Below are 14577 nucleotides of genomic sequence, written 5' to 3'. Positions count from 1 at the left end.
TCATCTTTTCAAATGAATTTAGGCTCTTGGGGCTTCCGTAGACTTGGATTATGCCGGATGAGCTGTAGGAGCCATTTTATGTTGTTGTTTTTTAACATTTTAAGTCCTCTCTGTTACGACCCTACTCAGGAGGTCGCAACAAGATGGGAGTTCACACAGAGGCAAACATTTTAAATCAAATTAGCCCAAATCTAAATGAGTGCACACACAACCAAACTAAAAACCCTGCGTGTAAGGAGCACATGAGACAGAGAGAGATATCCAGCCTTCTTATATCAGGTGTAGCAATCAGGAGAAGTTGATTCAGGTGTGGCTCGTTCTCCTGACACCCCGGCAATTCGGCCTCAAAACAAACAGAGTGGGAGGGTCGTCACACCATCTACCATTTTACGGTAAAGCTCCAGAAATGTTTTGTGGACAACGAAACTTTACCTGATTTTCCATTGAAATGAGGGTGAGTAGATAATGACTGCATCTCCATTGCTGGCTGAACTTATCCTTTAAGTACCATTATCACAAGAACTCATCAGTGAGGCCACATGGATAGCACTTCTCTCAGGCTGCATTCCCATAAGAAGCTCATCAGCAGCTCGCCTGCACGCCACAAGTGAAGAAATACATGACGAGCTTAAACTTCTACAACAGAAATTCAGTCAGCTTGTTGGCCGGCAGTAGCTGGGGGTATCTGCATGAAAATGTTTATGTAATTTCTGTAGAAAAACAAACATCCCAGCTCAGCATATATAGTGAGCTGCTTGGCAGATTACTTCTGGGGCTCTGAGGTTTGATGGCGCCTATCCACTGAACAGATACAGCGAAAAAGTTGGGTGAAAGTGAAAGTGTGTGTAAATTATAATCTTTTTCTCATTATTTATTTGTAACTGATGGTATTTGGTGATTGCTGACTAAAGACATTCCTGTCGGGAGAGCAGCATAAACACTGTGTTGAATTAGAGCCAGCCTGAACTCTTAATGGAGATACAATAAATGCAGGGTACAAAAACAGTAGATAAAACAGTCCATCAAATTAAGTGGTTCGAGGTGACTGGGCCCTCTTTATGGGCCCGTGCCTTCAGTTGATATTCTCTGGGAGTGTCCCGCTGAGGAGTTATTGGTTTTGTGAATGAGCTAATGAAATGACGCGGCACCACGTGCCCGGACAGGACAGGACGGCTCTGTTGAGTCATCTGTTGCAGCCTGAAGAGCGACACTGACGCCTGCTGGACAAAAGTGGTATAACATCACACTCAACTCCTTTTACACGTACTTTAGTAAAAGTACTTATACAAGCGTGTCAGAATACTACACTGGAATGTAACTAAGTACATTTTCACAAGTGTTGTATTCAGTTATTTTAAGGTACTAGTACTTTACTCAAGTATTTCCCTTTTCTGCTCATTTTCACTCATCCACTCCACTTTGGAGGCAAATATTGAACGTTTTACTCCCTACAGTACATGTATTTGATTACTTTAGCTACTCATTACTTTGCAGACTGTGTGCTGCATCTGAGCCAAAGGAGCACATATCTTAATCGGCAATCAGATTCTCTCGTTAGTAGGTAGGTAGGTACACCAGTACACATAAGAATATAAAGATGTAAAAAGAAACAAGAATTTAAGAGTAAAAACAAGAATATATGGATAAAAACACACATAATGATAAAGCCACCAGTACCACTAACTGTCACTGTATTTACAAAAGGAGGTAGTTTTAGCTGTGTGGGGTGTAACAGTGCAGGTATTGCAAAGTAAAGTGATTGAAAAATTTAAAAAGTAGTGCAAGTGATATTAATTAAACACAAATTGAGAAAAATATTAACAGAAAATTGAGAAATATTAAAAGAAATTAAAGCAAGTGTGCATGGGCTAACATAAACAACTGAATATACATCTATAATTTACTTTTGCATGTACTTTTGATATTTTAGTACATTGAATATCAGATTTTAAGATGAATCTGATATTTTACTGTATATGACATTATTAGATTGTTCATAGTGATACATTGATGCATGAGCAGCATTTTTCTTCTGTAGCTGGTTGTGGTGGTGAAAGAAAAAGAAGAAAAAAGTTTTGCAATACAGTCGGTATCAAAAGCTTTTGATACATTATTGATATTAAGGCAAATATTAATTAGACAAGTAACAGCACAAGCAAGACAGTCAAAAACAATGTATCATCTTTTCATAAGTGGATTGCTTGAGCTCATCATTTTGTTTCCCATTTCACTTATTAAATTGATTACACTTAATGCCTTTAAGAACATCTACTGCCTACACCTCATACTGTAGATATTTACGTCACATGTTTACAAAAAGCATTCATGTGTACACAAATGCATAAATACTTGGTTCATTAGTGACGGGTCGATTACACTCACTGTCATGCTGACTGTTCAGCACAGTCTGCTGCATCTGCCAGCAGGTGGGTGTAGCGTTCTGCCTTCTCACTGCCTGAATACTAAAAGAGCTTTGTGCTCAGAGATACTTTGATGGATGTGCTACTCGACCAATAAACACGTTACAGCCATGCATGAACAGAGAAGAGATGTTAGCACCAGATCACTCAGCAGGAGGGTAAATGAAAGAAATTAAATAAAATAAAATAAATAAATGGCCAAAGGTTGAACTGGGAGCGAGCCAGGATGCAGTGACTCCTGGCTTTGCAGCTCTCAGCTTCTGTAAACTTGCCAGGAGGAATTTAATTGGCCCTATAGATGACTGTGGAAGTTCTTCCAAACTCAGCATTACAATTCAACACTTTTTACTCCACTACATTTACTTGATAACTTTAGTTACTAGTTACTTTGCAGATTGCATGATGCATCAGAGCCAGTGAAGCACATTTTTTAAATGTAAATGTATTTATTGACAATGAGAAAAATGCTGAATATCAAATCCGGTATATCAAAAACCAAATACCCACAGTGTTGATACTTAAGTACATTATAATTCCAGATACTTTTAAGACTTTTACTCAAGTACTGCTGGTATTGGTGACTTTGACTTTTACCAAAGTAATATTTTAACACAATATCTTTACTTTTACTCAAGTATGACTTTGGGGTACTTTTTACAACACTGCCTCTATGCTGTATAAGTATTTTCATATACTTTATACGGTAGTAGTATTGTACTACTTCACTATATGTATATTATGTATATCAGTAGTAGCAAATCAGTGTAGATTAAAACACAATACAGACCAGGTCAACTCTTCCTCATGAGGACTTTTGCTTTTATTACTTGAAGTGCATTTTTCTGATAATACAGTACTTTTACACCTTATTATAATTTTACTAAACACTGGAATACTTTTCACTAAGGTTTCTTTCCCTGCATCAGGAAGTCTGAGCAGAGGTTTAATGCAATAGTACCAACATGATTGTGTACAAAATCAAATTTCTGCAAAAATATTTTAGCCAGTTTTTGCTTTTAAGCCTTAATACAGGACTGTTTTACCTCTTAGAGCCTATAATATATAATATATATATAATATATAATGTATAATCTATTCACATGAAACAACACGATTACTTTGAACTTTTCAGAATCTGTAAACATTAGACGGACACAAATATACATTAATAGGGATCACAAGCCAAAAGTGCTGCAGACCACTGGTTTAGCAAAGCAGCAGCAGTGATTCAGCATCTTGCTCAAGGACGCTGTAATAATGCATGAAAGAATATCATGTACCTGTGTGTATGTATGTAAGTTAACTGCATTGAATAGATGGAAAAATACATTAATGCACCTTAATACTTCCAGTAATGAGCAGGTGAGTCACCATAACCAGTGAACGTGAAGGTATTGATATATCCTAAATCTGCAGTCATAATTCCATCAGACAGCACGCGTAGGATTTGCATAATTTGCCATAACTCATTTTTCTAGATCTGTGATAAATCCCGGTATTTGCCCGGTTTTAATGGAAGTGAAAATGTCTGTGTGTTTGTAGTTCAGAGACACACATTCAGAGCCCACCCAGCCTCCCTGCAGACTCAGTCTATTTGCCTGGCAGAGTGGTGACACAGTACTTTATCCAGGCCAAATTACACCGCTGAGCAACACCGTGCGTTCGGTAACCTACTTAGACAATAGAGGAAGTCTCTAAACTACACCAGGTGTCCAAGGCAGCACTTCTCTGTTCCTGCGTCCTATTCCTGTGTCCCTTTAACCACAGCCATGTCCTGTGATGGAAACACTTCCAAACTCTTTATCTGCTGGAACATGTTCTGAAATATTCCTCTTGGCTTCAAAGTGAAAAACATAAAGAAAGCTTTTGCATTACGCTTCCCTTCTAAAATCCTTTTTTCAGACTCCAACCTGCAGTCCAAGTCATTTTCCTGACTGGTGCATTACCATACTGGGAGCTGCTTCTCCCGCCAGAACTAATGAGGAGAGCCACTCTGCGAGCACCCGCAGCAGACTGAGGTATATTCAGAGTGGCTCAGTGTGGTGGGTGAGGGAGAACAGACAACCTGCCTTGTAACATTTCGCCTGTGTCAAAGTGGCAGATCAATAACACCTGCATCCTATATCATTAAGCCCCTGTGGGATATTGATTGGGACATTGCTGACTTTGGCCTCAGGAGCTCTGAGTGGCACTTTACAGCCACAAGGTGTCTCACCACTCCTCCTGTGGTCACTGGTCTCTCAGCTCTGAAGAGGTGGAAAATGTGAATAGAGTCTGGTTTCTTTGTGTGACAAATATAAGGGGCAGTCCCATCTATGACCACAAACGTTTTCTGTCAGTCGAGCCACCACGACATTCTCCAAAATGCTCCCTGTCCCATGTGTACTAGCTTTTGATGGAGAGGTCAGCCTGCCTTAGGGCTGCAACAGCTGAATAATACAAAACAGGTTCTATCGTTTAATCAAAAACTGGCGTGACCTCAACACAAACTCATATTTTTTGGAGCTGCCTGTGCGGGGAAGTTACAACAATGAGCCATACGCAGGCCCAAAGTTCCTGCAAATCCTACTGTAGAATAGGCTGCATAAACAGACATTTCCTCTGGCTCCTACTGTTCCAGCGCTGCTCAACAAGCAGCAGTAAACAGCCAGAAATAAGCAAAAGCGTGCTTAATGAACACATTTGTTAATTCTGTCTTTTATTCCATCTCATCTGAGGAGCAGAAGTGCTTTCTACTCTGATTCTGATTTGTCTTTGACAGCTCAACAATGAAAAATTAATACACAATGATGAGTTTAGATTGACTTATTTTGTCCCTCTACTATCATTAAAATATACTAATTTAACATATTAAAGTGTGTTTACAGGCAGTGGCGGACGCAAGGTGTTTAAGGGGCAAGGGCGAAAAAATTAAAAAGGGCACCACATGTATGTGAGGATATAAAGTCGTAATATATTTATGGTGAAGAGATGGCACTTGGCCACATTTTGTCCACCCTAAAGGGCACTTTATCACGTTTTCTTCACTCGAAGGGCATTCTAGAGGGCACTTTATTTTGTCATATTTACCATTGGGGCAGCCTGGAGGGCACTTAATTATGTCATATGTACCATAGGGGCATCCAACAGGGCACTTTCACTGTCCACCAGTGTTTTAGAGGTACTACATGTACACTACATGTATGAAAAAAAGTAGTATAAAACCTTTTGATGCTCGAGAAGAAGCTGCATGCAAATTGATAAATTGCCTCCAGTGATGTCATGCAGCAGCTAAGTTGCATTGTGGGTAATGTAGGCAGCAGGAAAAGCTGTCCTGTAAAACTGTCGGACTCATTATCAACAGTTTAAAAACAACTGCCTGAAATCAGTCCAGCAGAACCAGATATATCCCTTTTTTTATTCCACGCAGTCTTCTTTCTGTGCAAAACCCGGTGCCTACATTACCCACAATGCAACGCTCTACTGAGTGAAATCACTGGAGGCATTTATCAGATTAAATGCAGCTTCCTCCGGAGCCATAAAAGGCTTTATACTACTGTTTTCACATGTGCAGTAGTACTCCTCAAGACCTGTAAACACGCTTTGATGCAGCCGTAAAGAAGAACTACAAAATGACGGTAGAGTCAATACATTCAAAGGCAAAAGTACCGTTGGCTTCACGCCGTCTGGACATTATAACATGCGCAACGAGTTGCAAACTGTAATTTTAGGTAACCCTTATGTACTCTAACTCGTTACTTTTCTCAGTAGATACCACAGTAATGTAACAAGTTACTTTTTAATGGCAGTAATCTTGTAACATAATGAGTTACTTTTAAAAGTAATCTTATCCAACACTGGCAATATGTAAGAACAGGCCACCTGTGGAACCAATGAGGAGTAGCATGTCACAGAGTAACCGCTAACTGCTGCTAACTGTTGCTGTTATTAGGGAGTTAGCTTAGTTAGCCGTGCAGCTGGCGGTTCATTAGAGTGCTTGTGTTTCCACTGCTAACACAGGAGCTGTGGACCATGATGGGGGCTAGCTGGTTAGCATGCTATCTTCAGTAGATATCTCTGCAACAATACATAGGACCTGTAGACACGTTCACGGGTGTTTCTTAAAACAAAGCTTTTTTAAAAATGCAGTTTTGCCTTCTGTACACACGTAAACAGCGTTTCAGGTCACTCAAGACGAAGCTTTTGGAAAACTCCTGTCGTTTTCAGTGTTTGTGTGTAGACGGGAAAATCAGGTTTTTTTGGCTTGTCTCCTTTGGTTCCTTTTGTTCCGGGACGTCTCAGAACGGTTCTGCTCCAGGAAAAGAGCTCGGATATCGCCGTACTTTGATTAGCAAGACACCCAGTCCACATTTTCTTTGATTTTGTTCACAATATATTCGAGTGTGACGCTGAGGAGCAACACCACTTCAGTGTCGGTCCACACATATGATCCTCCCCTGCGAGGCGGCGTTGTTAATGTTGTTGTTGTGCCTTTTCCGGTAAGGCATCACTTGACAGCCTGCGTTTGCATTTTCATGTGGACAGTTTTTTAAAAAAATACCATCGGTGTGGACAGGAATTTTTTTGAAACCGCAGGAGGAAATAAGTGTTTTTTAAAATACCTGTGTACGTGTGGACTGGGCCATAGACATCATAACAGTTATTGCTTCACACTGTTAATCATTTTTGAATGTTGCCACCTAAAATTTTTACATACTGCACCTTTAACTTGAGTATGTGTGTGTGTAGATTTGCAGTAATCAACGGATTTTCGCTGCTTGGCTCCAGCTTTATTTGCCTTTTAGCAATAATGAACGTTTTTGCAAATCACCCCTCTGCTTGATGCAATATAGGCTTATCTTATAGCCCTTCCCTAACAGCCGAACCCATCCAATCACACAAGCCAATCCCTGGGTTTTATCAGCTCTCCGTGTTTTCCAGCCTGCCTCTGTCTCGTCCCACTCACACTCTCTGTCAGAGCGCGGCGTTGACAGCCACTGGCCACTGAGCAGCAGCCCACTCTGTCGGGGTTTGTGTCTCCATCCAAGCCTTGCTGAAAAAGAAGCTCTGACTCTTGCATTTTCTTTTATTTGCAAAGCAAGCAAAAAAAAACAACAACCAACAAGCCCGTCCACGGCTACAAAAGCACAACAAGTGAGAAGGAAAAAAAGCATCTTCATTTTCTAGACTCATCACTGTCTCACAGCTCCCTGCACAATGTCTGGAGAAGACGCACCTGCCCAGCAGCAAAACGCCGTGGACCAGAAGCAGGAGACCAAACCCGCCGAGGAGCCCAAAGCTGAGCCGCCCAAGACGGAGTCCCCTCCGGCTGCCGCCACCGCCGACGCAGCGGCGACCACCGAGAAGGTCCCCGAGGAGGAGACGTTCACCTACCGCGCCCTGGTGCTCACCGGCTACGGCGGCTATGATAAAGTGAAGCTGCAGGTGAAGAAGGGCAAGCCGGCGCTCAAGGCTGGCGAGCTCCTGGTGCGGGTCAAGGCTTGCGGGCTGAACTTCGCAGACCTGATGGCTCGGCAGGGGCTGTACGACCGGCTGCCGTCCCCGCCGGTCACCCCGGGAATGGAGTGCTCCGGGGTGGTGGAGGCTGTGGGGGAAGAAGTGACAGACAGAAAAGTAAGCACACATGTCTCTCAGCTTGAAGTCTCATTTTACTGCGAGTGTGTTTTATTGTTCAAGTGATGAATATTTGGCTGTTTTTTGGTGCTGAAGCTACATCTGGATATGGGCGTGTCAGGCTGTGCTGGCTGCTCAGGGAGCTCAGAAAGCGCTGCACACTGAATGAACACTTTTATCACTTCATTCATTTAATGTTCATAGCTTCAGAGTCAGAAAATTAACACATTGGTCGGTTTATTATAGATTTGGGCGTGTAGTTTATGTATATTTGAGCTGTCATCCATTCATCCACTCGTGCGTAATAAGGAGACAACACTTAAAAAGCCTGTTAGTGTGCTCATGTTGTGTTTCATCTTTGTAGAAGAGGCAAAAAGTGTGTAAATGACACGAGTTGAGTACAGTGAAGCCAGCAGCAGCAGCAGCAGCAGCAGCAGGCGTCGCCCCTCTTGTCTCCCCGCTTTTCTAATCGCGCTGCCTCACTGTGCGCACTCAGATTGAGCAATTCCAAGTCCAAACCAGTTGCTGCTCCTGCTCTGCAGAGGGACTTACAGCTGAAATAGGCGGCATGCTTTTGTGTCGTAAGTCTAAAAGTCAAAATAAACGCATGTAAATCCGCGGGATGCTTTCCAATCCACCCTTTTACAGGCAGCACCTACGCTGCTCTGCGCTTTGATGTGTGCCAAGGCGCGGAGAGCTGCGTCAAGCCAAACAGAGGAGAGGCAGGATGAGACCGGAAATCAGAGTGTTGTGCCTTCAAAATTAAAGCTTTGGCAGAGAGTTTTGTGAAAAAACCACAGAGACCAACAATTACAAAGGAAAGATGAGTGCGTAAAACGGGTGTAAAATGCGTGTGTAGGCGACACCGGCCTGTAAATGCAACTGCAAAAAAAAAAAAAAAAAAAGCCACATTGGCTCACCACTCCTTCCACTGCTTTGCTTGCAAAATGTTAACGAATAAGGCACTTTATTTTGTAGAGTTTGGCCAGAAGCCACAGTTATTAATACGGCTGACTTGACTCCGGTGGCGGTGGACCGGAGTCACCGACGCCTTTTGTTACCGGGAGCGACGGTGGCGCACAGACTCACCGAGCGGAGAGAAAGGGCGAGGCGCGACGCGTCAGACAGCACGATGTGAGGAATGGGATCACTCGCCCTCTTTGTCAGCGCGCACAAATTTACAGTCATCAATACATCAGGATTAAAGTTCAAACCCCCTCTCACAATAAAAACATCTTTAATTTGCAGCCACGGGGAATTAAAAGAGAGTTATTGGTCGCTTTCTAACATTGCACGATGAGTCACAGGCCTGTGTGTCTCTGTGTCTCCTGGCTTCAAGACACCACCACGCTGACGCCTTTGTGAAGCAATTAAAACTACAAAACCAAAAAACGCTTCACACCAGCCAGCCGTGACTCACGCTATTTGTTGTAAGAGCACACGCTCCTCACTGTCAGACGGTTAATATCTGTCACTGATCACACGTGTGAAGCCTGTGCAGCAGCAGCGCATCTGGCTGGGAGTGGCACATATGTCTGTCAGGTCTCAGCCCAGATGGATGGGGAGCGAAACGAGCGGTGATGGGTCAGCCAGACATCAGCCTCCTCGTGTTTCTAAAATACTTTATAGCTTCTTTCCACATTGTCAGTAATGTAGATTGGATTTAAAGGTCACACACACAAACACATGCACATGCACACACAGCTTGTCATCAAGGCCTCACACTCCCACATCCCCTCGCAGCCCTCAGGTTATAGAATTAAGAGCCAATCTTCCTAATGGATGGAGATCTCTGAGATCTTTTGGCAGCTAACTCAGAGGGAATGTGCTGACCCTGATGGCACATCATTTTTTTTGGGAGGCTCATCACTCACTGCTGCTCTGACTGTCTCCCACACACACACACACACACACACACACACATGCACACAAAGACATACTATAATGGGTGTGTCTGATAGTTTGCTCCCCAGACAATGTACACAAGGCTATGCACACATTCAAGCCATTTAATTAGATAATGGAGCATAAACATCAGCAGTTAACTCGAGTGTGATTGATTTTTATTTAAGCTTTCGGACATTTCCATGTAGTGCCGAACTTTATTAAATCTGACGTGAGTGACACAGACAGAAGAGGAGGTTTTGGAGAAAAACATGTTTTTATTAAATTAGAGCTGCAACAATTATTTGATTTATTAACAAGCTGTCAAGGATTGAAACACTCACCAACAAAAATGTCAAAAGTCTTGGATTACAGCTTCTTAAATGTGAATATTTCTGTGAAGTTTCTTTACTGCTCTCTACAAGTAAAGTAAATATCTTTGGGTTGTTGACAAAATAAAACATTTGAGGACGTCATCTTGGGCTTTAATCGACATTTTTTAACATTTATGGACTAAACAACCAATTGATTAATCGATAAAATCAACAACAGATTAATCAGTAATGAAAACAATCGTTAGTTGCAGCCAAAGGTGTTGAGAAAAATATCGTTTTGGAATCAAAACTCATTGCATCCCTCGATATAATGTCATTAAAATGCCTCCCAGCCTCTTGCCTTATTGTTTACGCCTTTTGCAAAGCAGATAAATGCAGCACTTGCACCATTTCTGCCTTCCAGCCTCTCTGTTTTTGGCTTGTTTATTGTTTTGCAGCCTGCCTGCTCTTCTGTTTTTATATGTATTTATTACCCACCACTGCATGCCTCGCATTGCATCTCAATAAGTTCCCCTTGAGGGGACAATGGAGCAGAATGAAGTAAGACTACAGTGCCCTCACCCGAAATGACCTCAGAGGGAGTGCAGGGAAAAGTGTAACAGTGAGTAAGCGAGGGGAGAGGGGAAATATCGCAAATCACGAGCTCCCCCGACACCAAACATCAGCACTTTTTTTCTCCTGGCCTCCTTTTTTTTTTGTATTTTTCATGCTCTCCCTGGGTGAGTTTTGGTAGGCTCTGACCCATATGTTCTCAATTACCTCCCTCTGGCCCGCATTGTCATTCTGGTATTTCCTCCATCGCTCTTTCCCTCCTTCTGTCTATCTCTCCCTCTTTTATATAATCGCTTGATCCTTCCTCTGTCGATCATACTGTCGGTGAATCCCTCCCATCTTCTCTTCTTTCTTTTCAGGACATCTATCTGCCTCCCTATCCTGCTCTTTCATCCTAAATGTCCTTTTTCATTGATCACAACATTTAGAGCCTCCTTTCATACTCTACAGTACATGACCTGTTGACAGTTTCCCTCAAGCTGCCGGTTTAAAAAAGAAAACCTCTTTTTTTTGTTTTTTTTTGCATCTTTCTCCTCAGCGTGGCGTTTCCTGATAAATGCTGGAAATGTCTGAGATTGTTTCAAGTTGCGTCAAGGCCTCTGATATTAATGGAGCTGCAGAGAAAAGAGAAAGAATCATTGTATTTTGTTGGCATGATATCCTGATTTGCATAATCAGATGTGCAGTCAAGTGCAAAAAGCAGACCCTCCTGTCACTGATCTGGCTGTATGTGAGCAGGGCGTGGCCTCTATCCTAACATCACACAAACCGTGTTATAGCGCAATAACACCTACGCTGACACCAGGGAGATATTAGGTTACCTTTTAATCACATTTTCAGGAGCCATGCTGGGCATGTGGGTGTTAACCTTCATTTTTTTGCCTCAATCTGACTCACGAACAGAAATGTCCTTCTCTGATAATTTTTTGCTGAGCTCATCGAAGCCCAAAGCCACGAAGCAGCTGACTCGGAGGCCCCGCATACCCCCAAATTGAATCACCATCTGATTAGGTCCATTCACATACAGCTAACTGGAAGTGTCTTTGTTCGCGGCCCCGCACTCTTGACCCCGACTGTGACCACGTTTGATGCAGCGGTGGCATGAGGGCTGAGAGAGGAAATACGAGAAGTGTGTGTGTGTGTGTGTCTGTGTGTCACAGTGTGAAGATGTTGTAACAGAACTGTCACAAGGCTCCTTCGCTCGGCCTTGAGTGTTCCTACCCAGATCCTGCGCGACTGACAGTAACTCACATGCTTAACGTGGGCGCTGAAGAATAGCTGCAGATGCATTTTGAAGGCGATGCATGAGTCATATTTGTGTGTGTTTCCTGTAACAGAGTGTATCGATTTGTGCCACACTGTTCCCCCAATTAAACCAGCGAGGTTGATGAGTTGAAGACTCATGAAACGTGGGGGAAGAAAGACCTCAGATGGAGATGGGAGGGAGCGGATCGGCTCGGCCAACAAAGGGAACGAAAGAGAAGTAGCCCATGGTGAAAAAGTGAAAGTATAGTTTGAAAAATAAACCAAATGACTCGGCCTTAGACAGGAAGATGCGAGTTTGAAAAGAAAGAGAGAGGGAGATCTCTCTAATTGGAGTGGATAGACAGCGAGGCACATGGCTCCCTCCAGACCATTAGAGAGGCCCTGGTGGAGAGGGTTTGTTCCCAGGAGGAGAGAGCTTGTCTTATGCTCAGCCATGGGGAAGAATCTGGCAGGGACTCTGATGAGTGGAGAGAGGCCAGGGGAGAAGATGGGCCCCATTGTCCTGTCTCGCTGATGAGGAAGAGGGGATATGGGAAGGAGGACGGTGAGGACAGAACGAGACAGACAGAGGAGGATGAAGAAACTGGGGGGGGAAGGAGAGAGCGTCAAAGAAGGCGGCAAGAGCGAGACGCAGACAGGAAGAGACAAGGCACTGGAGAAGGGGAAGGAAGATGTTCTAAAGTTGTTAAGAGGAAAAAGGAGTCAGGAAGTGAAAGAGAAAGAAGGGAAGAGAAAAAGTGAGGAGAATGGAAACGGGTTGGGAGGGAGAGTTGCGTCGAGAGGGGGTGGATAAGGGGGAGGAAGAAAACAGGAAGAGAGTTATAATGCTGCCGTCGTCTCTGTTTCCTGTGTCCCTCGAGCGGGCTCTCCTGATTGGTCGGCGAGGGCGCCGGGGGTACGTTTACACCTCGGCTCGTCCTCCTGGAAAGAGACAGTTTTGAATCGGAGGATCCTGCTCTGATAAGGATAGTTCGGGAGCCGAAAATGACGAGACGGTGATCGTGGAGTGCAGCACGTTGAATGGCGCCTGTAGCTTCCTCACAGCCGGGCTCTGAAAGATAGACATTGCTTGAATGAGACTCACATATTCGAGCAAGTATAGTCAAACTTAAAGGAAAATAAAATTAAATGCCCTATAGAAGATCTGTTGAAGCCACACATCGAGCACATTAGCAGTACCTTTAGCTTTAGCCTTTAGCTTTTCATTCTTCTTTCCCTCTCTGTCAAAAGCTCAAGAATTACAGAACAAACCACAGCTCCACATGCAAGCGGCTTACCCGTGCAAGCCACTACATTACAAATCGGAAAAAGCTATCGTACTTTGGCACCAATCCTGAAGATCTAACCAGGAACACAAAAAGAAAAAAAAAAAGAGCCACTTCCTTGTTTTGCCCTGATTCCTCCGCTGCTTCATTATTTCCCTCCATAAAGTCAATACAGTTACCGCTCTGACTCTGCTGTGGTTTATCGCTCTCCTTGTTTGCTCGCACACTCGGAGAGCAAACGTTTCAAGGTTTGGTGGACGAGGCGGCTGCATGTTTGCACGTCCTCCATTGTTTAAAGCAAAACAATAAACCACTACTCTTACTATTCCCGCTGCACGGCTCGCATCACTCCCACTGCGCTAAAGAAAGCGTGAGGATGCAGATGGCGGGACGCTCCAGAACATTTCAGGCTCTAGCAGTGAATCCTCCTGGGGTATTGGACTGCCAAGCTGAAGAACGTAATAAATCAATTGAAATACACCAGAACTCAGCTTTAATTTAATTTTGTAGTTTTAAAAAAGGGGTCATTTGCCCATTGTGCTGTAATGACCCCGAGACATGACTTGTCAATACTTGTAAAACGCAAATATGTGGCATGAAATAGCTGCTAGCTGTCACTCAAAGCAACAACAACCTTAATTATGCATTACTTTAAGCCTTGATACAATTTAAATGAGTGACTTATATAAAACTACACCCCTTACATAGTTGTTATGAACAGGAAAATTTGCTATAGAGACCAACATATTTCTGCTGTAAAGAACCACACAACCAATAAATACAAACTTAATGGAACACCAAAATCCCCCAAATCAATTGGGCTACTCCAACAGTATATTACAAATTACAGCCTAATTAGATGACAGTCTTAGAAAATAGCATCGCCTACTCTCTCATCATTGTGTCTGCTGCCATCTTAATAAGAAGAAAACCGACTGCGCCGATCGTTGTTGAAATAAATCATAGTAACAACATTCATATGTGAGGCAGGCAGTGTCATAAAAACAGTCACGAAACGGCAAAACAGCCAATTCAAATAATAATGGTTGACTGAGTTGATTCAGTTGAGTCAATTACACTCATGAGGCTTTGGAGCCGCTCAAACTAACAGACAGTTTGAGAAACACTTCATTTGAAATGTGATTCTTTACCAAATCACTGTGGTCACTAATAGTGAAAGGCTGAGCTTGCCTCTAGTGGCCATTTAAGGAACTGCAGTTTTGGCACTTCTTCGTTGGCTTC

At 43.1% G+C, this 14577-nt stretch overlaps 1 protein-coding gene across 1 annotated transcript in view; it reads left to right on the top strand.

The window, feature by feature from the left end:
- The first annotated feature begins 7357 nt into the window (after window positions 1–7357).
- Window positions 7358–14577, top strand: part of vat1 (vesicle amine transport 1) — a 36208-nt gene continuing 28988 nt past the window's right edge. The window contains exon 1 of the mRNA XM_084372524.1: window positions 7358–8033. Within this exon, the coding sequence (XP_084228650.1) occupies window positions 7617–8033 (417 nt within the window). The 5' untranslated portion in view covers window positions 7358–7616. The remainder of the gene's footprint in view (window positions 8034–14577) is intronic.

This window comes from Pagrus pagrus (assembly GCF_965226575.1).
Source record: "Pagrus pagrus genome assembly, chromosome: 13".
NCBI lineage: Eukaryota > Metazoa > Chordata > Actinopteri > Spariformes > Sparidae > Pagrus > Pagrus pagrus.
Note: the sequence above shows the minus strand (reverse complement) of the source record. Positions and strands in the feature narration are given on the sequence as shown.